This window comes from Mirounga angustirostris, unplaced genomic scaffold (genome assembly GCF_029215605.1).
Source record: "Mirounga angustirostris isolate CCGP_5_RB_7025 unplaced genomic scaffold, mMirAng1.0.hap1 SCAF_1, whole genome shotgun sequence".
Taxonomy (NCBI): domain Eukaryota; kingdom Metazoa; phylum Chordata; class Mammalia; order Carnivora; family Phocidae; genus Mirounga; species Mirounga angustirostris.
Window position 1 is genome coordinate 184,197,591 of NW_026991709.1, and position 25,273 is coordinate 184,222,863.

Sequence of the window (25,273 nt, forward strand, 5' to 3'; positions counted from 1 at the left end):
GAGAAGAAACTTAAAACAGTTTTACTCAGCGTATTTTCCTTTCAGTGTTCGAAAAGCTGTGATGGTGGAAGCCAGAGGAGAAGGGCTATTTGTGTCAACACCCGCAATGATGTCCTGGATGACAGCAAATGCACACATCAAGAGAAAGTCACCTTTCAGAGATGCAATGAGTTCCCTTGTCCACAGTGGAAAACAGCAGACTGGTCAGAGGTGAGATAAGAGGGCTCTTATTTCCCCTAGGTCATCTTGGGTACCCTAATTCTGAGTCTCTCTGGCTCTCTTCAAGTCTGCACCTGCTGAACTCTTATACCCCATCCCCTGGATGAAGCAACCGAGGTGCTCAGTCTGCCCCAGGACTGTTGTGCGGGACATGACTGGTCCACTGGTGACCCCGGAGGCATGGTGGGTTTGGCTGGATCACCCACTCCAATTGCTTCTGTTGGTGATTTCCTATCTCTCCCCGTTCCTCCTCTTTGAGCCCCCACTAAGTCATTGTAAAGGAAAATAAGGGCTTTATTAATTTCAAAGCTGTGCTGGCTTAGAACTGAAGCTAAAGAAAAAAGAGGTTTCCTATTTTCTCGTCTGTGAAGTAAGAGAATTAGACCCCCAGTGAGTGGCCTGACTTACCCATCTAGTTGCTAATGGAAACCTTAGAAAAGGAAGGACTAGTTGAGTGTTCCAGACTTTTGCCTCTCTCCTTCCTTACCTGATGAAGCCTAAGGCAAACCCTCATTGCTTAGCACAGGTGGCCCCAGGACAGCAAGGGAAAGAAAGTGGAGCCTCTTTCTCACTTTTATGGTGCAGTGTTAGCTGTCACTATTAAGCCAGCCCAGTGAGATTCGCACCACGCAGGTGACTGCCTCAGCCTTCCTTCACGGGGGCGAGTGGGAGGGGACAGAAGTTACCTGACTTATGGCCCAAGTCAGGAATGCGGGGAGAGAGGTGTTTGTTTCTCTGCTACAGTTCTGTGCCCGTTTCCTTATCTCAACCCTGTAAGCACAGTGTTAACTGTTTACTTGCAACAGCAAATACAATACGAATCCTAAAAGGGTATTATTAATGCCCCTGAAATGGCAGACAAGCAAGTGCCTGTGACTAACGGTGTCTCATATCCACACGAGTGCACAACAAACCTACTGGGTTTGTTCTGTCAGCAAATTGCCTTAGCTTCAAAGCTAGTGTTGGGGGTTTAAAAAAAGACGAAAGAAGGTCATGGGCTAGAGTTTTACCTCGATAGCTAAGAATAGCTAAAGTATCATTTCGAATCAAGTAACAAACCTTTGCAAGAAGACTTACTAAAATGGAGGTGGGGGGACATCAAATTATATATTCAGGATGACCCAACATTCCTTAGCTTAAAAAACTGAGAAGAAAACAGCAAAATGTTAATAATGAGGATCCCTAGGTAGTGAGGAGATTTTTTTGATTATTATAGTTTTCTCTTTTACATGTTTCTGTATTTTTTAAATTTTCTACAATGAGCATGGATAATGATGATGATATTTAACATTTATTAAATGAACATATGCTCAGCACGTTACTTGGATTTTTTTTTTCATTCAGTTTTCACAACTCTGCAGTAGACACTATTGTTGTCTCTTTGTACAGATGAGAAAACAGAGGTACGAAACCGTCACTTGACTTAGTATCCGTAGCTGGTTGTATTGGGATTAAAACCCAAATTGGTCTGACTGATAAATTCCCCACACTTAACTCCTATGCTAGAAAATCATGGATGTTGTTTTATAATACAGACTGGCCCTGACTTATAGTGGTTCAACTTAACAATTTTTTTTTTACTTCAAAACGATGTAAAAGCAATATACATTTAGTGGATATCGTACTTTGAATTTTGAATTTGGATCTTTTCCCAGGCTGGTGATAGGTGGTCCATACTCTCTTGTGCTGCTGGGCAGCAACAGCTCCCAGTCAGCCCTGTGACCGAAATCACATGAGGGTCAACAACCAATACATCTACAACCATTCTGTACCCACATGACAGTTTTGCTTTTCACTTTCAGTACAGAATTCAGTAAATTACATGAGATAGTCAACACTTTATTATAAACTAGGCTTTGTGTTGGACGATTTTGCCCAACTGTAGGCTAATGTGAGTGTTCTGTGCACGTTTAAGGCAGGCTGGCCTCTGCTATGCCGTTCGGCTGGGCAGGTGTATTAAGTGCATTTTCGACTTGGGAGATTTTCAACTTACACTGGGTTTACCTGAATATAACCCCATCATAAGTCAGGGGAGATCTGTATCTCATGGTGTATGGCCGTGCTGAGTTTATTCTGGGCTTGACACTGTCCCAGAGCCTTTATGAATACAGAATGAGGTGAGGGAAAGAAAGGAAGGGAGGGAGGGAGGGAGGGAGGGAGGGAGGAGGGAAGGAGGGAAGGAAGGAGGGAAGGAGGGAAGGAGGGAGGGAAGGAGGGAAGGAAGGAGGGAAGGAAGGAAGGAGGGAAGGAAGGAGGGAAGGAGGGAAGGAAGGAGGGAAGGAAGGAGGGAAGGAGGGAAGGAAGGAAGGAAGGAAGGAAGGAAGGAAGGAAGGAAGGAAGGACGGAAGGAAGGAAAATGAGCCTTGATATATTTACAAATTGCTATGAGAGAGAGGAATGACTATGGGAAGAGAGCACATCTGTTCCTGCTAATCCATGAATAATCCCTGGGAACCACAACACATTGTTCAGAAACACCCCTGATTGGCTGTGCTCTTTATTACAGTGCCTGGTCACCTGCGGAAAAGGGCATAAGCATCGCCAGGTCTGGTGTCAGTTTGGTGAGGATCGATTAAACGATAGAATCTGTGACCCTGCGAGCAAGCCAGCCTCCATGCAGACTTGTCAGCAGCCAGAATGTGCGTCCTGGCAGGCGGGTCCCTGGGGACAGGTATTTTGAACGATAAAGTTCTTAACTACATTCTTTCCTTCTTATCTGGAGAGGGCTTGCAGAGGGGCATTCCAGGGGTGGGGATTTAACTGCTGCATCTTGTGACTTGCACTATACCTCCGTGGCGCTGGATGGAGCACAGGAAACTCCGCAACCGTTTTGCCCCAGGTCTGAGGATTACAGCTTGCCCTCCTGGAGCTGATCATTCCCTCTGCAGACACACAGGCAGCTCCTCGCCCTGGGGTTAAAACGGTAGCTTGAGCACACGTGCGGTTTGAACAAACTCACAGCAGATCTCTTGTCTGGCTGATGTTATCTTCTAGCGTGCTGCTGTGGGGGGTCGTTACAGAATGGGGTCCAGAGTCTGGACTGGGATTTGGGAGGGAGGTTTGGGCTCCCCACATCATGGCTCCAAAGCTCCCCTCTCATAAATAAGTCAGGCCCTTCCCACAGAAGTAATTTGATCAAAAGTTGCAGAATCGTTTCACTTTGAAAGACTCTTTTCCGAGCCCCCTAGTCTGGAAGTCGCACAGTCTTAACCTGAGCTATTCTTAAAGGAGACAGTGAAAGTCTCCCTTGGGCTCCCATTTGAGAAGCCACTACTCTGGGAATTAAGTCCTTCCTCATATAGAAGCAAACACGTCCTGGGTACTATATAAGCAGCACTCCGAGTTCCCAAGAGAAGCAAAGCAGTGTCTGCCATCACTTACAGGATCTCTTGAAAAATCACTCTCCCCCCACCTCGCCCAGCTACAGCAACTCTTCTAGTGTATGTCTTTATTTCCAGGATGCATGCAATAAATGGGAGCAGCTTTATCCCTGCACCCTTACAATTTCTATCAAATTGACGCTCTTCTGAACCCTCCCATCCACAGGCAGAATGGCTGAGCGTGTCTGATGGCACTAAACAGGGAGAATCTCTTACCCTTCTAAGTCCAGCCTCCTTTTTGTCTGCATCTGCATAGCTCTCAGGGAATAAGAGAAAGAGAAAGAGAGAAAGAGCACCCAGCTCAGAATCGCTATGAAGATTTGAGTGTAACATCTTTTATAACTGATGGGTCTATTTTTTATCTGTGTCTACACCAGACCAATCCTAGCAGGAGATTTGTTCTTCCTTTTACTGAACATGCAATTTGGGGTGACAAACTGGTATGTGTGTATATATATATGTAATACATGTTCAGAAGAGAAATTTTGCAAAACGTAATTTAGCAAAAAGAGCAAAACTAAACACACTCCTTAATTCTGCACAGATTACTGGCATTGATGCATCTGATTTTCTTCTAATATTTTTAGACTAATATTAGGAGTGTACTTAGTCTGTGTTTTTTACTTGAAGTAAAACACATGTCACACAGCTAAGCAGGTTCAACGTGAACAGCTCATTGGCTTTTAGTGTGTTCATAATGTTGTGCAGCTGCTACGTCTGGCTAGTTCCAGAACTTTCTCATTACCCCAAAGTACCCGGGAAGCTATTACTCCCCATTTCCCCCTAACCCCTAGCCCCTGGCAACCAACAATCTGCTCTCTACTTCCATGGATTTACTTCTTCTCAGTATTTTGTGTAAATGGAATCATACAGTATGTGACCTTTTGCATCTGCTATTTTTCATGTAGCATACATGTTCCAAGGTCTGTATTGGAGCTCATTCCTTTCGGTGGCTGCATAATAGTCCATTGTGCCGATGTACCACATACGTCTATCCATCCATACCTGGCTGGACGTTTGGATTGTTTGTACTTTTTGGCTCTTGTGAATAGGGCTGAGATGACTATTCAGGTATGAGTGCTTGTTTTAGTACCTGATTTTAGTTCTTTTTGGATGTATCCCCGGGAGTGGTATTGCTGGATCCTGTGGTAAGCCTGTGTGTAACTTTTTAACAGTTTTCCACAGAACCTGCACCATTTTACATTCCTACCAACAACACACAAGGGTCCCAATTTCTCTGTCTGTGCTAACACTTGTTATTTTCCCCCTCCTCAATTATGGCTCTCCTGGTGGGAGTAAAGTGGTATATCATTCTGATTTTGATTTTGCATTTCTCTAATAACAAATGATACTGAGAATCTTTTCACATGCTTGTTGGCCATTTGTATAGCTTCTTTGGAGAAGTGTCTATTCATGTCCTTTTCCCATTTAAAAAATTTGTAATTATGGTCAAAAAACATATCACATCAAATTTACCATCTTAACCATTCTTTTAAGATTTTATATATTGAGAGAGAGAAAGAGAGAACATGAGCTGGGGGAGGGGCAGAAGGAAAGGGAGAGAGAAAATCTCATGCAGACTCCACACTGAGCACAGAGCCTGACGTGGGGCTCAATCTCACCACTTGGAGATCATGACCTGAGCCAAAGTCAAGAGTCGGACACTTATCCGACAGAGCCACCCAGGTGCCCCCCCATCTTAACCATTTATAAGCATACACTTTTTTGTTTATTTATTTGTTTTTGCTTGTTTTGTTTTGTTTTGTTTTTTGTAGAGATTTTACCTATCCACTTTAGAGAGAGAGCGGGGAGAGGGGCAGAGGGAGAAGGGAGGGAGAGGGACAAGCAGATTCCACGCTGAATGCAGAGCCCCACACTGGGCTTGATCCCACGACCCAAGATCATGACCTGAGCTCATGACCCCGGCAGAAATCAAGAGCCGGCTCAACTGACTGAGCCACCCAGGCGCCCCTTAAGTGTACAGTTTAACAGTGCTTCTTTTCCTATTTTTTAATGAGGTTGGCTTTTTGCTGTTGAATTATAGTTGTTCTTTATATTGTGGGTTTCAACCCTTTACCAGAAACTTGATTTGCAGATATTTTCTCCAGTCCCATGGTAGGTTGCCTTTCCACTCTGCTGATGGTGTCCTTTGATGCAGAAGTTTTTAATTGTGATAAAATACAAATTGTCTATTTTTTCTTTTGTTGCCTGTGCTTAGGGTGGCATATCCAAGAAATCATTACTAAATTCCATGTCATGAAGATTTTAGATAATCTTTTCTTCTCAGAGTTTTATAGTTTTAGCTCTTATGTTGAGGTCTTTGAACTATTTGGGGTAATTTTTTAAAAATTTTTTATTGTTATGTTAATCACCATACATTACATCATTAGTTTTTGACATAGTGTTCCATGATTCATTGTTTGTGCATAACACCCAGTGCTCCATGCAGAACGTGCCCTCTTTAATACCCATCACCAGGCTAATCCATCCTCCCACCCCCCTCCCCTCTAGAACCCTCAGTTTGTTTTTTAGAGTCCATTGTCTCTCATGGTTCGTCTACCCCTCCAATTTCCCCCCCTTCATTCTTCCCCTCCTGCTATCTTCTTCTTTTTTTTTTCTTAACATATATTGCATTATTTGTTTCATAGGTACAGATCTGAAATTCAACAGTCTTGCACAATTCACAGCACTTACCAGACCACATACCCTCCCCAGTGTCTATCACCCAGTCACCCCATCCCTCCCACCCCACCCCCCACTCCAGCAACCCTCAGTTTGTTTCCTGAGATTAAGAATTCCTCAAATCAGTGAGGTCAAATGATACATGTCTTTCTCTGTTTGACTTATTTCGCTCAGCATAATACCCTCCAGTTCCATCCACTTTGTTGCAAATGGCAAGATCTCATTCTTTTTGATGGCTGCATAATATTCCATTGTATATATATACCACTTCTTCTTTATCCATCCATCTGTCGATGGACATTTTGGCTCTTTCCACAGTTTGGCTATTGTGGACATTGCTGCTATAAACATCAGGGTGCACATACCCTTTCGGATCCCTACTTTTGTATCTTTGGCGTAAATACCCAGTAGTGCAATTGCTGGATTGTGTGGTAGGTCTATTTTCAACTTTTTGAGGAACCTCCATACTGTTTTCCAGAGTGGCTGCACCAGCTTGCACTCCCACCAACAGTGTAGGAGCGTTCACCTTTCTCCGCATCCTCACCAACATCTGTCATTTCCTGACTTGTTAATTTTAGGCATTCTGACTGGTGTGAGGTGGTATCTCATTGAGGTTTTGATTTGGATTTCCCTGATGCCAAGTGATGTTGAGCACTTTTTCATGTGTCTGTTGGCCATTTGGATGTCTTCTTTGGAAAAATGTCTGTTCATGTCTTCTGCCCATTTCTTGATTGGATTCTTTGTTCTTTGGGTGTTGAGTTTGATAAGTTCTTTATAGATTTTGGATACTAGCACTTTATCTGATATGTCATTTGCAAATATCTTCTCCCATTCTGTCGGTTGTCTTTTGGTTTTGTTGACTGTTTCTTTTGCTGTGCAAAAGCTTTTTATCTTGATGAAGTCCCAATAGTTCATTTTTGCCCTTGCTTCCCTTGCCTTTGGCGATGTTTCTAGGAAGAAGTTGCTGCGGCTGAGGTCGAAGAGGTTGCTGCCTGTGTTCTCCTTTAGGATTTTGATGGACTCCTGTCTCACATTGAGGTCTTTCAACCATTTGGAGTCTATTTCTGTGTGTGGTGTAAGGAAATGGTCCAGTTTCATTCTTCTGCATGTGGCTATCCAGTTTCCCCAACACCATTTGTTGAAGAGACTGTCTTTTTTCCACTGGACATTCTTTCCTGCTTTGTAAAAGATGAGTTGACCATAGAGTTGAGGGTCCATTTCTGGGCTCTCTATTCTGTTCCATTGATCTATGTGTCTGTTTTTGTGCCAGTACCATACTGTCTTGATGATGACAGCTTTGTAATAGAGCTGGAAGTCTGGAATTGTGATGCCGCCAACTTTGCTTTTCTTTTTCAACATTCCTCTGGCTATTCGGGGTCTTTTCTGGTTCCATACAAATTTTAGGATTATTTGTTCCATTTCTTTGAAAAAAGTGGATGGTATTTTGATGGGGATTGCATTGAATGTGTAGATTGCTCTAGGTAGCATTGACATCTTCACAATATTTGTTCTTCCAATCCATGAGCATGGAACGTTTTTCCATTTCTTTGTGTCTTCCTCAATTTCTTTCATGAGTATTTTATAGTTTTCTGAGTACAGATTCTTTGCCTCTTTGGTTAGATTTATTCCTAAGTATCTTATGGTTTTGGGTGCAATTGTAAATGGGATCGACTCCTTAATTTCTCTTTCTTCTGTCTTGTTGTTGGTGTATAGGAATGCCACTGACTTCTGCGCATTGATTTTATATCCTGCCACTTTACTGAATTCCTGTATGAGTTCTAGCACTTTTGGGGTGGAGTCTTTGGGGTTTTCCACATAAAGTATCATATCATCTGCAAAGAGTGAGAGTTTGACTTCTTCTTTGCCGATTTGAATGCCTTTGATTTCTTTTTGTTGTCTGATTGCTGTGGCTAGGACTTCTAATACTATGTTGAATAGCAGTGGTGAGAGTGGACATCCCTGCCGCGTTCCTGACCTTAGGGGGAAAGCTCTCAGTTTTTCCCCATTGAGAATGATATTCGCTGTGTCCAGATGGACCTATTTGTTACATCTTGAATTTAATATTTTGATGTACCGATTTCATAGATGGCTTTTATGATATTGAGGTATGTACCCTCTATGCCTATACTCTGAAGAGTTTTGATCGAGAAAGGATGCTGTACTTTGTCAAATGCTTTTTCTGCATCTATTGAGAGGATCATATGGTTCTTGTTCTTTCTTTTGCTAATGTATTGTATCACGTTGATTGATTTGCGGATGTTGAACCAACCTTGCAGCCCAGGGATAAATCCCACTTGGTCGTGGTGAATAATCCTTTTAATGTACTGTTGGATCCTATTGGCTAGTATTTTGGTGAGAATTTTTGCATCCATGTTCATCAGGGATATTGATCTGTAATTCTCCTTTTTGATGGGGTCTTTGTCTGGTTTGGGGATCAAGGTAATGCTGGCCTCATAAAATGAGTTTGGAAGTTTTCCTTCCATTTCTATTCTTTGGAACAGTTTCAGAAGAATAGGTATTAATTCTTCTTGAAATGTTTGGTAGAATTCCCCTGGGAAGCCATCTGGCCCTGGGCTTTTGTTTGTTGGGAGACTTTTGATGACTGCTTCAATTTCCTCAGTGGTTATAGGTCTGTTCAGGTTTTCTCTTTCTTCCTGGTTCAGTTTTGGTAGTTGATACATCTCTAGGAATGCATCCATTTCTTCCAGGTTATCTAATTTGCTGGCATAGAGTTGCTCATAATATGTTCTTATAATTGTATTTCTTTGGTGTTGGTTGTGATCTCTCCTCTTTCTTTTTTTTTTTTTTAAAGATTTTATTTATTTATTTTGAGAGAGAAAGAATGAGAGAGAACACATGAGAGGGGATAGGGTCAGAGGGCAAAGCAGACTCCCTGCCGAGCAGGGAGCCCGATGCGGGACTCAATCCAGGGACTCCAGGATCATGACCTGAGCCGAAGGCAGTCGCTTAACCAACTGAGCCACCCAGGCGCCCTCTCTCCTCTTTCATTCATGATTTTGTTGATTTGGGTCATTTTTCTTTTTGATAAGTCTGGCTAGGGGTTTATCAATCTTGTTAATTCTTTCAAAGAACCAGCTCCTAGTTTCGTTGATCTGTTCTACTGTTCTTTTCGTTTCTATTTCATTGATTTCTGCTCTGATCTTTATTATTTCTCTTCTCCTGCTGGGTTTAGGCTTTATTTGCTGTTCTTTCTCCAGCTCCTTTAGGTGTAGGATTAGTTGTGTACTTGAGACCTTTCTTGTTTCTTGAGAAAGGCTTGTATTGCTATATACTTTCCTCTTAGGACTGCCTTTGCTGCATTATTTGGGGTAATTTTTATGAATAGCATGAGTTAGGAGTTCAGCTTCATGCTTTTGCATATAGATAGCCACTTGTCCCATGATCATTTGTTAAAGAGATTATTCTTTCCCCTATTGTATGGCTAAGACTTTGTTGGAAATCAGTTGGCCATAGACGTATGGGTTTAATGCTAGACTCTATTCTATTCTGTTTTTTTTTTTAATGTTTTAATGTTATGTTAATCACCATACATTACATCATTAGTTTTTGACGTAGTGTTCCATGATTCATTGTTTGTGCATAACACCCAGTGCTCCATGCAGAACGTGCCCTCTTTAATACCCATCACCAGGCTAACCCATCCCCCCACCCCCCTCCCCTCTAGAACCCCTAGTTTGTTTTTCAGAGTCCATTGTCTCTCATGGTTATTCTATTCTGTTTTGATCACCATAGCTTTGTAGTAAGTTTTGAAATAGGGCTGTATCGAGTCACAGTCAAGGAGTTGAACTCCTACAAATATAATTCCAGTGGGAGGTAGAAATAATTCCAAGCATCAAAGTGATAATTGATGAATATAATTTGCGCAGAGCAGGATTGCCCACTTTTACCTAATTTCTCTGGGTGCCAGCCCTTTGTTCCACTACGATGGAAAAAAATTTTTTTTTCTTGTAAAATTGGCTGAAATGTGTGTACCCTTTGTTGTATTTCTTTCCCTCAGTGCAGTGTCACTTGTGGACAAGGATACCAGCTAAGAGCAGTGAAATGCATCCTTGGGACTTATATGTCCGTGGTAGATGACAATGACTGCAATGCAGCAACTAGACCCACTGATACCCAGGTGAGTCTCCTTTGTCCAGCTCAGTGCTTGGCTTTGGGCACTAAAATGCTAGAACTTCCAGTGGTTCAGTCACAACTGAAGTCCTTTCATACGTAAGTATGTAGGTAGAGCAACCAGTTGATTAACTAAATTGTCCAGATGGACCTATTTGTTACATCTTGAATTTAATATTTTGATGTACCGGTTTCATTTCTCTCTGGTTATTTGAAGTGTATGGAGTTTTGATTCTGATTTTTTTTTTATTGGATAGCAAATGTTGATTGTTTGGTTTTGTTTTCTTGAACTCAGACTTTTTTTAAATGATTTCAATGTCGGGCTTAGCAGATAGTGTCATATGATCGGGCAGCAGGGTGCTGGGGCTGGTCTGCTCCAGCTCACAAGAGCTGATTGGTAAATTTTCAGGAATTTTGCAAGCTGGTTGCTAAATACAGGCATTATTAAAAATTGAAAATATAAACCTATGATTAAATAGATGGTATTTAAAACAAAGCCGATAAATACTCCAACCTTATCACTTTCTCGATGCTTTCCTCCATTTTACTATTATCTGTGATCTTGAGGTGATTTACATTCACATATGTATCTGTAAGGTGGAAATACTAAATGATGGTGAGCTATTGCACATCTCTTCACAAGTCTGTGTTCATCAACATCATGTTGGTAGCTTGATATTGGCTGTGGTGAGAGTATTTAACACAACAGAAATCAGCAAGTGCTATAATTCAGGGTTTAAATTATTTTTTTTAGACTTAAGAAAGTGATGGAGGAAATGATAATAATAAAATGAAATTACACATAATCTACATTATGCTTAAAAGAGTCTCGAGTCCAGGGCTATCACATTGTAAATAATGTATAAAATTAAGGAAATACCCTTCCGTCATTTGGAAATCATTGTCTGCTTTGGTGCTGGAGTCACTCATTTCATTGGTAGATGAATGGAGTTCTGACATAGATCTTGATTGTTTACCTGTCACCTTAACTCTTCAACACAAAATATCAACTCTCATTCATGTTTTAACTGCACTTATTCAGCAATTACAACCATATTTTGGCAACAGATTCAAGAATTCAAAAAAATCAGCAAAAGTATTCTGTGAGACTCAATTGACTGTACGGAATTTAAAAGAAAGAACTGTATATATTATTGTTATATGTAAATTGTGTGCTATACATCCTTTATATTAGTAAAATTTATGATATGCAAACATCTATATATATATAGATATACATGCACATGTAATGTGTGTGTGTGTGTATAAATACATTTCTACAAACACACACGTACACCTTTTTTCTCAAGAGAGCCTATTGGCAGTCACTACCATCACCTTCCTCTTCGTGGGCCTGGATTTTAGCATCATTTATGGGAAGAGACTATGTAAAGAGAAGACTTGGGTTTGTAAATCAGTTTTGCTGATTGCCAAAGACAGGATTTGAACCCTGACTATGCGCAGAGCTCGTGCTCTAGGGCCCTGTCGGACCAATGTCCTGCTTCTGTTCTGAGTACATTTCCACATGTGTTGTTAACTGATGAAGAGTGTCAAAAAGTAAATGAATACAGCATTGTTGTCCTTGTTGTCATTGATCAATGATAAAACACCTGTGACTTGTGTCATCTTTTTTTTTTTTATGTTACTGAAATGTTCTAAACCACAAGCTAAATGCCTGTGAAATTATTAGCTATTACATCTAAACAGTCATGAGGTGAAGATTTAACAACTCCCTTAGAGATTCCAAATATACATTTCTCTCTAAATTGTTCCGTAATATCTGATGGAGTATCGGGCAGCTCCCGCAGTTGAAGCATATGGACAATTTCTTCACTATGGGAAAAGTTTCCTGTGGTTTTCTTTGGACCATAGGCAGAAGAATAGGCAGGGTCTGGAGCCAAGTAATAGAATTTCCCCGTTCAGTGTGTAAGCTCCCTAATGTCGGGCTCAGCACAGAGCTCACCACACTTTGCATCATCCCTGGCACATCTCAGGCATGTGACGGATATGTATTTAATCAAAGAATATTTGCTAAGTTGTGAGCAAGTGTGCATTTCTGTTTTCCCATCTATAAATCTGAAAATGTTATCTACACACAGATAACCCCAGTTTACTTACAGGGTTTTTTCTCTGAGTGATTGAGGAGGGTTAGATACATTCCAGGCATTGGCATATCAAATACCCCTCCTAGATCTAGATTTGACCATCAGCACCGTGGGAGTTCTCCTTAGGTAAACTTGGAACACCAGTTCATGATTAACAAATTCTGATTAGGAAATTAATTGAAATGTGAGAATAGAATTTGGTCTTCAGAGTTTTTAAAAATTGACAGTTGATCATTTAAAAAGATATCCTGTTCCTTTCCAACTTATGTGCCATTTTCCAATATTTTTTTTCTCTTCCCACATGAACAGGCAAATAACTATGGTATTAAACATCATTCAGGAAAGCCCTGCCCTCTATCAGTGCACTCACAGAGGGACTCAGATTATACCCCATCTTATCGGTGAAAGCATTGGGGCTGACAGTTGACATGTGATTTGCCCAGAATCACACAGAAATCTGAGGTCTTGGAATTCTTAGCCCTAAAATTTTTATTCGCCTTGCCCATTGAAGTGTGCATGGACTTCAAAGTAACTTTGGCTCTTCTGCCCTCTCTCCCATCTAGGACTGCGAATTACCATCTTGTCACCCTCCCCCAGCTGTCCCGGAAGCAAGGAGAAGCACACACAGTGCCCCAAGAACCCAGTGGCGATTTGGGTCTTGGACACCAGTAAGAAATAGATGGAAGACATAGAGAGGGTGGAAGGGGAGGCAGGAGTTCTCTGACATGACTATAGAAAGTGGGTTACTGTCCAGTGAATCATTGTTTCAAAATAACATGCCTGCATTATTTTCCTTCAACACCCAGTGCTCAGCCACCTGTGGAAAAGGTACTCGGATGAGATATGTCAGCTGCCGGGATGAGGACGGCTCTGTGGCTGACGAGAGCGCCTGTGTAACCCTGCCCAGACCAGTGGCAAAGGAAGAATGTTCTGTGACCCCCTGTGGGCAGTGGAAGGCTTTGGACTGGAGCCCTGTAAGCGAGTGGATTCTTTGGAATTGGGAAATGACTGGGGGGACCATAAGAGGATGACTAGTGACAGGTCCCAAATGTCAATGGGTATTATTTTACAATGGGTACTATTAAATCACTTAGTCTGTGATTTAAATTATTTAACCTCATATATGTACAGCTGGGATGAATCTTAACCAGATGTGCAAGAAATGGATGTTGTTAAAATGTGTAAATCAGTGTGCAGTGTCCTTTGCCCCATCCTGTTGGATTGACTGGAAAACCTTGTGTTAATTGAGTCACACGAGAATGTAATAGGCTGGTGGAGTACCAAAAGTGCCAGGGAGAAGAGGAGAGAAAGGAGAGGACCTCTTACCTGGAGTCTGGATGCCTCCTATAACCTCAGTCTCTTGAAGTCCAGTGGCTCTTGGCTTCCCTGTCCAGAGTGGGAAGGTAGAAAAATCTTTCTTGGAACACCTGGGTGGCTCAGTCAGTTAAGCATCTAACTCTTGATTTCCACTCAGGTCATGATCTCAGGGTCGTGGCGTGGAGCCCTGCATGGGGCTCTGCACTCAGCGTGGAGTCTGCTTGCCCCTCTCCTTCTGCTCCTCTTCATGCTCCAGCTCTCCCTCTCTCTCTCTTTCTCTCAAATAAATAAACAAATAAATAAAATCTAAAAAAAAAAAAGAAAAAAGAAAAACCTTTGTCTTCAGGCAGTCCCTGCTTTCTGCCTTGCAAAAATCCCGGAGCCCAGGAAATACAAAGCTTAGGATAGGTGAGAAGAGGCCATAAGGAAAATAGAGAATTAATATCTCAATAAATATCATAACATATGTATGAAGTTTGACCAGTAGATTCAAAGAAAGCCATGTAAAAATCCAGATCTTGACATTTACTGGATGCATGACCTTGAGCAGTCTGGTTAAAGTCTTTGAGCCTCAGTTTCTCCTCTTAAAAGACCAAAGAAGAATACCTACCTTACAAAATTGTTTTAAGTATTATTTGAGATTACTTATGCTAAATGCTTAGTACAAAGTAGGTGCTCAATAAATGGTAGATAATCTCACTCTCATGCCTTGAGCTTTCAGTCTGTCTATCCATCCGTCCATCCGTCCATCCATCCATTAAATACATCTGTCTGTGCCCCAGATATTTGTAAACGCTTAGTATAGAAAAAGCAGCGAACAGCAAATAATAAAGCCCCGGCCTTCATGGAGATCATTCCAATGGAGGTTCCAATCAATGAACAAATAAAGAAATAGATATATATAGCAACAAACACCGACAAGTACTAGAAAAATGTCAAGCAGAATAAGGGCATAAGGAAAGATGGGATGTGCTTTTAGACAGGATGGTCAAAGAAGGCCTAATAGCACATTGAGCAAGACTTGAATAAAGTGAGGGAGTGAGTCCAGTGGACATCTATGTTGTACAGGAAAAGGTAGAGCAGGTGCAAAGATCCTGAGTGGGGCGTTCTTGGCATGTTCAAGAAACATCCCTAAGACCAGTTTAGCTGGAGTGCAGTGAGTGGAGGATGACGGGAGATGGGTCAAGGAGGTAGCCAGTGGCCATGCAGAGGGCCTTCCAGGCCAAGATGAGGACTTTGGACATTATTCAAAGTGAATTGGGAAGTCACTGGAGAGAATGGCCTGATCTTTGATTTGCAGGGGTCATGGTTTGTGATGTGTTAACAGACTTGGGCTGGGGTGGAGGGTGTCCAGATTGTTAGCAGCATCCCAGCCGAAGAAACCATTGCCGTAGTCCTGGCTGGGGCAGGGTGACCATGGAGATGATGGGAAGTGGCTGGTTTGGGGGTGGAAAGTGACTCCTGAGCTGACAGGTTTCTCAATGAAATGGCTGCAGGGTGGAAAGACAAGGGAGCAAACAAGGATGACGCCAAGGTTTGGGGCCTGAGCAGTGGGGTGAGCAGAGGGCCATTCACAGAAAATGCACATGGCTGGATTTGTGACTGCCAGTGACCAATCCTTTCTCTTTCTGGATGTTCAACATAGTGCTCCGTGACGTGTGGGCAAGGCAGGGCCACCCGGCAAATGGTATGTGTCAACTACAATGACCACGTGATTGATCAGAGTGAGTGTGACCCAGATTACATCCCAGAAACCGACCAGGACTGTTCCATGTCACCGTGCCCTCAGCGGACCCCAGAGAGTGGTCTCGCTCAGCACCCCTTCCAAAGTGAGGATTACCGCCCCCGGAGCGCCGGCCCCAGCCGCACCCATGTGCTTGGTGGAAACCAGTGGAGGACTGGCCCCTGGGGAGCAGTGAGTATTCCCTGAAGGCTTTCTCTACTTTGCTTTCTTCTCTTTCACACTTTCAGCTTTGGGAGGCAAACAGATTAGAAACACCTCTGAAGCCTTTTTTCTCGAAAGGGATTGGCAATGTACATTTTCATCTGTTTTGGGTGAACCATAATGGATTCGTTACAGTCCCTGAAAAGTGTCCCTCGATAGTGTCTGCAGGAACCTATAAGCTACCCTACCTGGGTGGTGGGGGGCGTGTGTCACAGGTGGGCCACAAGATCAAGTGGCTCCTAGGTGGTGCTGGGAAGACCATGATAACATGATGATGAATCCCAGAGGCTGGGGCGGCAGGCAGCTCCTACCTGTAAGGAAATTAAAAGGACAGAGGAAGTTTTCTGAAAGGGAGCTCTTAGGAAAGTCATTTTCCTTCTTGCTATTTTCCAGATGAGCAGAGTCTCAAAGTGGCACGGTCACTGTGTAATTTGTAGTAGTAGTATATTGTCCTGGATTGGGGGGCCACACTAGTCTAGATAATTCTGTGCTTGGGGAGAAGTACCATAACCTGGTGACTGACAGCACAGCCACTGAGTGAAGATGCCTCTGTTTGAGCCAAAGACTTGCATTTTCAAATTTTGAGGTCTTTAGTGGGTCCCCTATTCTCCACGGGCCTCAGGTTCATTGTCTGTAAAACAAAGTAAACAATAATTCCAGCTTTTCTGGATTGTAGTAAATGTGATTTGCACACTGCCTGCCCCAGAGTGAGAACTTTCTCATTATTCTTATCATTGTCCTTCACATTAGGAAGACCTTGAAAGATATTTAATAGTCACAGGGAAAATATGCTTTGAATCTTTTTGGGTTTTTTACTGAGTAATTTCCCCAAAATCATTCTATTGTGGAATAGTGGAGGTGTCTAATGGAAGTGCAGGTGGGGTAAGGTAGCAAGGGACCCTGCCTAGGTGTGGGGGATTAGGTGTCTAGTAATCACTCCGGGGTCTTTGTTTTAATTGCTTACTATTCGTTTCCTTCTTGTACCACTAATTGTGTTTAATTATTTCTGAACTAAAAAACATTAGAAGGAAACTGTCTGCTTCCCACCGTGGTTATGTTTCAGTAAATGAGATTTCCTATCCTGTGAATACTGATTAGCCACCGAGCATTTTCACCCACTACAAGTATGGGTTGTATGCCAAACATCTGCCCCATTGCCCAGGACCTTCGCTCTCATTCTCCTTCCTTGCTCTCCACTTTAAGGCTTCCTTTGCCTGGGTTAAAAGAGATTTGGGTTCGGAGAAGTTAGAGGGTGATCAAGGGAGGTAATCACTGAGTGTCCCACAATTTTTCTGGTTGAAAAATTTCAAAACTCACATGCATATTCTAACGATAGCACTAGAACTCTTTTAAAAAATTTTAAAGCTATTCTTACTTAGGACTACATTTGAGATGATGCATTCTTTTAAAATTGAATGATTCTGCCCTTGGGCAGTGTTCCCAATTAGGGAGGATTAAGTAACCTTTTTGCAGCACTGGGCAATACCATTCTTTGCCTCATTGTGCCTGTTTTTTGTTTGGGGATTTTTTTTTTTTCCCCTAAGATAAGTGAGGCTGAAGATGGACAATGTGATTTTTTTCAGCGCTAGCTTGATGTGCCTGACCTGCTCCCGGAGTGTGTGGAATGTATGTGCATCTTTGCTTGCTGCAGTACTCAAACTGTGTGATTCTTCCTGTTTTCCATGGCAGGAAAGGCGTCAAAGAATCAGGAACACTGGAGGTTGGGAATCTCATGTTTTCAGTGGATTCTGGCATAAAAACCTCATTTTATAGTACATTTCTGCATAAACCTGAACCATGTGTGAGGTTTTCCCCCTTGTTACCAATTAGGAGTCTCTGGTTGTGAACAAAAGAAAAACAGCTGACTCTTTCAAGTGAAAATAAAACAAACAAACAAAACTTTTCATTTGGCCCCAGTAGGGACAGAGGGCAGAGCATCTTCAGGGATCTAGCTCAGCGGTTGGCAAATCTTTTTTGTAAAGGACCAGATAGTAAGTATTTTCTGTGATGTGGATCATATAGTCTCTGTCACAACTAAGCAGCTCTGCTGTTGTAGCACAAAAGCAGGTGTAGACAATACATAAATGAGTGAGCGTGGCTACGTTCCAATAAAACTTTATTTGTAAAACAGGTAGTGGGTCATATTTGGCCTTCATGCTGTGTCTTGTCAACCCCTCTCTAGATGGAGCAGAAATTAGAGGATAATTACTGTAGGGAGTTTCTATCTTAATAAATCCCTTTTAACTCTCATCTACCCTGCTCAGGATTCAAATTCTCAGGAGAGTCTCATAGACCCAGCTTGTTCTACCTGCCCACTCATTGACCAGGAAAGGGCAGTGTATTTTATCTTATTTTTTTTTTTTATTTTATTATGTTATGTTAGTCAACATACAGTGCATCATTGGTTTTTGATGTAGTCCCACAAGATGACATCCACTGGGGAAGAAATGGTTCCTTTAAGGAGAATTGGGCTTCCAGATATGAGGGGAAGTATGCTAGGCAGGTAAGAAAAACAGATGTCCCTCACCTCTTGCTCCTGCAAAGACCATTCTTTCTTATTTTGGCCAGTGTGGATGATGGGTGCAGGTTTTATTCAAAGAAATGTTTACCTAGGGAAATATGTCATCTTAAAAGGACAGGAAGATTGCAGCAGGGTGCCTGGGTGACTCAGTCAGTTAAGCGTCTGACTCTTGGTTTTGGCTCAGGTCATGATCTCTTGGTGGTGGGATCGAGCCCCACGTCGGGCTCTGTGCTCAGTGCAGAGTCTGCTTCAGATTCTGTCTCCCTCTCCCTCACTCTCTCCCTCTCTCTCAAATAAATAAATAAAAGCTTTTTAAAAAATGACAGGCAGATTATTAACAAAGGAAGTTGAGAGTGAAATTCTGTGACATGGAATAGAACTAAGAATCCCTACTAACAAAAAAAAAAAAAAAGGCCAAATTGAACCTGGAAAAAATTATGTACAACACTTAATTCATCTATGGGATTATAAAGACCCAAACAGGCCCTGGGTTCAGATAGTTCAAGACGGTGCAGTGTACTTGCTTGGCCCCAGCTAAGCGCTCTGTCCATCTCTTTGGTCAGATTTTCAGTAGGAACCATCTGATTGGTCACTGGGTAGCCAATGGATTGGTTGGCCTTAGATCAGGTGACCAGCCCTGCTCCAGTCAGCCATATTTGAGGGAGGGTAGCATGTGGTTTATAGAGGTGGTGTTTCCACTAACTGTAATTGGACAGGCGGTGATGTACATATCCTGTGACTGGTGCTATGGGAGCAACAGAAATGTCAAACACAGGGTCAAACACAAGTTATGACATTGAACCCTCCTTTAAAGAGCTTGCCGTTTCATTGAGGCAGTAATGCTCATAGGTGACATGGTAAAAGAATGATACAAGATTGTATTATTAAGGGAAAAATTCAAGGGCCAAAATATATATTACAGATGTACTTGAAATATGGAAGTTCCTAACATTATAAATTCTGGTCCCCAAAGTCAATTAAAATAATGATTCTGTGCTTTCTGTGATGTCCTAAGCTGTTTAAAAACAGAAGAGAAGTATGTTCAAGTTTAGAGTCATAATATCAGAATCCTCAGAGGATAGTGATGGAGTTTTTTATAAATCAGAAATTGCCTAAATATTTTCTCAGAGAGAAGTCACAAATCTGTTTTCCTATTCAACATTTTAAAATTACATCCAATGTATTTTATAGTAACACATAATTTGTCCAGTAGAGGCAGAGAAATTGAACTTGGGTCCAATGCAATAAGCCCAAAAATACATTCACAGCTTTATTTGGAAGAAGCTGAGCAGCGAGAAGCATTGTTTGCAGGCATTTTGAAGTAACCCAGCTCTGAGCTAGGGTTCGGTAGAAAGCACAAATCTGCCATCGGAACCCAGAACTAAAAAAACAAATGTTGCCAGTGCAGTTGGAGGTTTACTAAATAATTCATGGGAATTGCGCTGCTTTGAGGACTAGTTGGGTTTTTTATAGGCAAACTGATTTTACAAGTTAAGGGTCAGAGTGAAGGATACTAGCAAACACATTGGTTTTGAAAAGATAAGCGCATTGTGGAAAGAAAAAAACACTCAAGATGTAGATAAATAAGAGAACTATGAGAAGCTTGTGTGGGAAATTAGCTGAAATGCAAACATAATTCTGTGACAACCATGAGAGAGAACAGTAGACAGAAAGTGCCCCTGAAGAGAGGCTTGTCAATATGGAATCCAATTAAGGTCCTGTGGAAGTAAAAAAATAAATTAAAACACACATCTTGCTGCCATCAGCCACTAAAGTCGAGGCTACTGTGAAGAGAGAGAAAGGAACATTCCCTGCGAGGAAATGATGTCTAAGTGACATTCCATGATGCTTTGGATAATTGAATGAGTTAATATGGAAGCCCAACTTCAACAACTGGTGTGTCGTTAAGCATGTAATTTGACCTCTGCATTGAAAGGGGAGTCAAATGTTGGATCTAAATAAGCACTTGGGATTTTGAAAAGAAAACAGTTTCTCATAGACTACAGTGTCCATCAACAACACCTGCACTTCTCAGGGATACAGATGGGTTAAAGGAAGACAATAAATGGGACTGCTTTGGAAGTCACAAGACATTATCATTCCTGGGGCATCTTTTGAACACCTACTGAGGTCCTAATTTGTGTAAAGGAGAAGTCCTGTTTCTGCTGCCTGGGTGTTTAGAAGGCATGTGCAGGGAACAGCCCCACAAAAGGGAAGTTCTCGTGCTTGTCTTCTGTCCATTGTCTGGACACCTTGAGAAGGCATTCTGTCACATTTGTCTCTGACCTTCCAACCAGCTGCTTTTTGTGTCCCTAAACTGCAGATCGAGGTAGGGATTAACCTGTTGACTGATGTCTGATGTGTTCAGTGTTCCAGTAGCTGTGCTGGTGGGTCCCAGCGGCGTGTGGTTGTGTGTCAGGATGAAAACGGATACACCGCAAATGACTGCATGGAGAGAATAAAACCCGATGAGCAAAGAGCCTGTGAATCTGGCCCTTGTCCTCAATGGGCTTACGGCAACTGGGGAGAGGTGAGAGAGAGCCATCCGTTTGTATGTCCTTCGGAAAAAACACAGCGATTTTGCTGACCAAACTGCTGCCGTTCATAGTTTATTTTAAGGATGAAGAACGAGTTCTAGTGAAAGCTTCTTGATTTGGGATTAACCAGGAGACCTGTCTTAATTCTGAACCATTTTAAGAGTGCATGTATTACCAATTAGAAACAGTTTTTAAATATGTAGGAGAGGAAAATTAGCAAAGCATGCAGATAAATGCTAGGTTAAATTGTGGGTTAACCTCTGTTGATTAAAATATGGACACTTTCAAGGTAATGGGAAATATGTGACAGTGTTACCATCTTTTTTCATAGCTTTGGGCTGTTTGTGATGCAGTCTTGCTCCCGTGGCATCTTTAAAATCCTTGATGAAACCAAATCCTAGTATTTCAAATCCTTGATGAAACCAGAATGAATAGGTGCTGTTATTCCCATCAGAGATGATGTGTTTTAATGATGGAAGAGAATAATTAGCTGTATAATATCAAATAATAAAATTCTTCAGCTGTTACCTTTTAAGAGTGGCATCCTCTGACCAATGAGGGGCAGTAGAGTGTTGGGAGCAGACAAAACTGGATTCTACTCCCAGCCGTGACTCTCATAAGCTTTGTGGCCTTAGCAAATTATGTAACTTTGCCAATATTTATAGCACCGTCTATAAATGGGAATAATAATGGCACCAATTCATGACTACTCTATGAGATAGTGTGTCAAATACGTAGCACATGGTCTTCAATCAGAGTTAAGTGCTATTAGAATAATGATAATCATTATCTTCTCTACTATTACTGTTTATCGTTAGTATTATTATCATCAAATAGGGTTTTTAGCCGCTCTTCTGTGTAGAGCTTAGATGCTTATTATTTTGTGTGTAATTAACCAAGAACGTGTCTCTCTACTCTTGAGTCCACAGGGAGAGCACATAGTCAGAGCTTGTTGCATTGGTCTGTCTGGACTGTAAAATTTATAAAATAAAACATGAGGATTAACATCTTGGAGACCCCAGTGCCAAGAGGGGAAAAAGACAAATGAGACGGGTGGGCACGGTAGTCCAAACTCCTGGCTAACTGAAATCCCATGTCCACTTTCACATAACCTGGTAATCATAGGAAGTCATAACAGAGTGTTCTGTTGACTTTGCTTGACAGTACGTCATTCTGGAGGGCTTTGATGAAAGGCAGGAAGAGGGAGTCGGGCTTCAAGACTCATGTATTACGGGTTTCCCAAAACTCCTCACAGAGTTCTGTCCTGTGGGGCCCGTGATTAAGCTTCTGTAATTGGACCGGAGCCAGGAGAGTACACGCATTCACTGGGACGCTTGCTGTCAGCACAGACCAGATCATTCCAAATTCTGTGGGAGATCTGGCCTTGACACAGCAGGAGAGCCAAATGTCAGTGTTCCTGGATGTGAGCACAGCAGCACTGTCCAAGAAATACAACTTGTTCCTGCCTCAGAGGTTTGGGTCTAGCCAGAGTCAGAGCTTTATCCAACATTCCCGCCACGTTGTTTATTCATCCCCGGGAAAGTCATCGTTATCCCGAGATTCAGAGAGAGCATAAAATACGGTAACGTCATAACGGTCTCTGGAGATTGGAGTCACAGAAGAGCCGAAAGTTGCTTACAGCTTCTTAGAAGTTGCCAGAAAATAAACCCAACTAAGTCATTATATCCTTTATTTGGTGTACTGGGTGGTGTACGGAATTTTATTTTTTTGATTTTTGGTTTCATAACCATCAAAGAAACGGCTGCAATCTTATCTAGTCACTTGCTATTGCATTGACCTTGATCAAGTTAATTAACTTCTTTCAAGCTCATTTGTCCCATTTGTAAAAATGGAGCACATAATTAGAGTCTCCTCTTGATGAGAGACTACCTGTTAAAAGCACTTAGTACAGGTAACGAGGACACACTCAATAAACAGTGTCTACCATTAAGGTAGACAGTTCCAGTCTGTCGAATATAACTATGTTGGTAATTTAGTTTGGGTCCACCTCGAGACTTCCCTTGCCCAATGCCGTGATAGAATTTGGTGAAGAAATGGTTCTTACGGGAAAGAAGATACAATTTGTCACTGGCTGTTCAGAGTGACTACAGCTTTGCTTTCTCTTCTTCCAGTGCACTAAGCTATGTGGTGGAGGCTTGCGGACAAGACTGGTGGTCTGTCAGCGGCCCAGCGGTGAACGGTTTCCGGATTTGAGCTGTGAAATCCTCGATAAGCCTCCCGATCGTGAGCAGTGTAACACACATGCTTGTCCTCAAGACGCTGCATGGAATACTGGCCCTTGGAGTTCGGTACGGCCCTAACTATTAATGTTTGTTAACCAAACTATCTTAACTAACAGACCCAATTCCAGGGTATTCTGGGGCACTCCTCGGCGACACACAGTTGTCCTGCTCACAAGGGCATCCCTGAAACTGGGCTGTGGTCTATGATTTCCTTCATACTGACACACAACAGAATTAATGTTTTGTGATTTTGCCAAAGTGACTTTACAGAAATACGTGTACCTCATATCGGCCTGGGGCCGATGTCAAGAAGTAGCTTCTGGTTTTTTTGTTTGTTTGTTTTGTTTTTTTTTAGAAAAGCAAGACTGTCTATATAGATATTTTAAAGAAATGAAATAAGTTCATGTAGTTATTAAGCTCCAAAGTGATTTCAGCAGACAACTCAATAGCAAACATTCCTTCCTTTCCTAAACTATGGGAGTTTTGACTTTTGGGGGAAGATACCTGCATATTGAGGCCAAAGCAATTTTTTTCTTCCGTGACTGTAATTTGCCTCTATGTGACTCGGGTACAAACTCAACTCAGTGACCACAAAGGCTGTGCCCACAAAATAGACTGAAATCATTGTGAAAATGCAATAGACCAACAACACTGGACTCCGTGACTTGGAGCCTTTCGAGGTATACGAAATATTCTCTCTCTTTCCCCAAGACACAAAGCCCATCGCTTGAGACAATTTTTTTGCTTCGGCCCTAGGCTTCCCTTGCTATCTGCTTAGCTGACATCGCGAGACAGGTTTGCCACTGTAAATACTATGCAAACTTCTGGGGCAGCTCTTGGCAAACAGAAAGTCGGCTATGTCAAAACAGTGCTTTGGCTAAGTTGTGTTATAATCCGTGGAGCCGTTAGGGCTGGTTCATGTAAATAGAGTAAATGTTTCTGTAAATACATTAATTGCACTGAATCTGAATTTGGTAGTATATGAAGTCATATCCGCAAGCCTTTTTTATTCTATAGGGTTTGGAGGAAAAGTCCTGACCATTCCTGAAACCAGATAAAGAACAGATTAACTGAAGTGAAATGACTCATACCTGTTGATGCTTCTAAGAACCAAGGGTTTCGGGTCTGAGATTGTATCTGCAGGTAGAACCTAGCTCTATAACCGCTGTACTTAGTCTTAAGTAGAAAGCTAGAGAAATGTAGAGTATCATCTCTCCTGGTACTAGTTAGCTGGGCTGTCGGGCTTTCATTCAAGAGCGTAAGAAATGGCACGCGGAGTCAGATATATATTCACCCGAAACATTTTGTTTGCAGTCCTGGCACCTCCCAGAGCGAACATTGTGAAAAAGATCAGAAAGGACCATGGAATGTCAGGAACATCCCCCAGCACTCCCCGCTTCCCTCAGTCACCTATGACAGATTATTTGTCATGAAATTGTCCCTCCTGAGCCCGTGATATTTTTACCTTGTTCGCTCGGCCAACAGCAACACCACATCAGAGTTGTGTCTCAGAAACTACTAGCCCTCTAAAAAGTTGTTTTTCTTTAATGTTGACCCAAAAATATCCCCTACCCTTCAGAGGGTGTATGTGTGTGTGTGTGTGTGTGTATAATCATAAAATATTATATACTGTATGCATATATGTGTATGTATACACAGTATATACAATGTATAATGTATATTATATTGGTTTCCATAGCATTCTCGTCCTTGAATGCTTTCTAAATACCCCTCAAATTTTTTTACACAGGATCACCACCCTCTCCCACAGATGTTTTAAGAGCTTAAATGCTTACATCTTAAAATATGACCTGCTAATTTAACTGATAACATTAAGATTTTTATTGTAGTTGTTCTTCTTAGGCCTGCACACAGTTTTCTGAAACACACACACAGAAAAAGAGAGGGAAAGAGATGCTAATGCTCTGTTTTACACAGAAGAGAATATATGGATTTTGAAACTACTTTTGCCGCCGATATGATTTTCATGCTTCCTTTGTAAAGCGATCGTTATTCGAGTATATATTTAAATGCCTCTGCAGTCTAGGAGCAAGGCCACCTGTGCAAGGCTTCTCATTGTGATTTTTAAAAAAATGAAATCAAAAGCATTTTATTTAAGTAGATACATCTGTAATATATTACTTAAATATGTGTGTGAGGGCAGTCTTTCAGGTTCTTACTGTAGGACTTTGA

The 25,273-nt window shown here is 41.8% G+C and overlaps 1 protein-coding gene across 7 annotated transcripts in view; it reads left to right on the forward strand.

Annotated features, from left to right (window-relative positions):
* The window catches only part of ADAMTS9 (ADAM metallopeptidase with thrombospondin type 1 motif 9), a 164,398-nt gene that overhangs the window by 70,523 nt on the left and 68,602 nt on the right, over positions 1-25,273 (forward strand). For all 7 annotated transcript variants that reach the window (XM_064594102.1, XM_064594119.1, XM_064594118.1 and 4 more), the window contains 8 exons: positions 46-210; positions 2,726-2,890; positions 10,300-10,419; positions 13,081-13,185; positions 13,324-13,491; positions 15,480-15,749; positions 20,669-20,830; positions 22,970-23,146. In XM_064594102.1, coding sequence (XP_064450172.1) covers positions 46-210; positions 2,726-2,890; positions 10,300-10,419; positions 13,081-13,185; positions 13,324-13,491; positions 15,480-15,749; positions 20,669-20,830; positions 22,970-23,146 — 1,332 coding nt within the window. The remainder of the gene's footprint in view (positions 1-45; positions 211-2,725; positions 2,891-10,299; positions 10,420-13,080; positions 13,186-13,323; positions 13,492-15,479; positions 15,750-20,668; positions 20,831-22,969; positions 23,147-25,273) is intronic.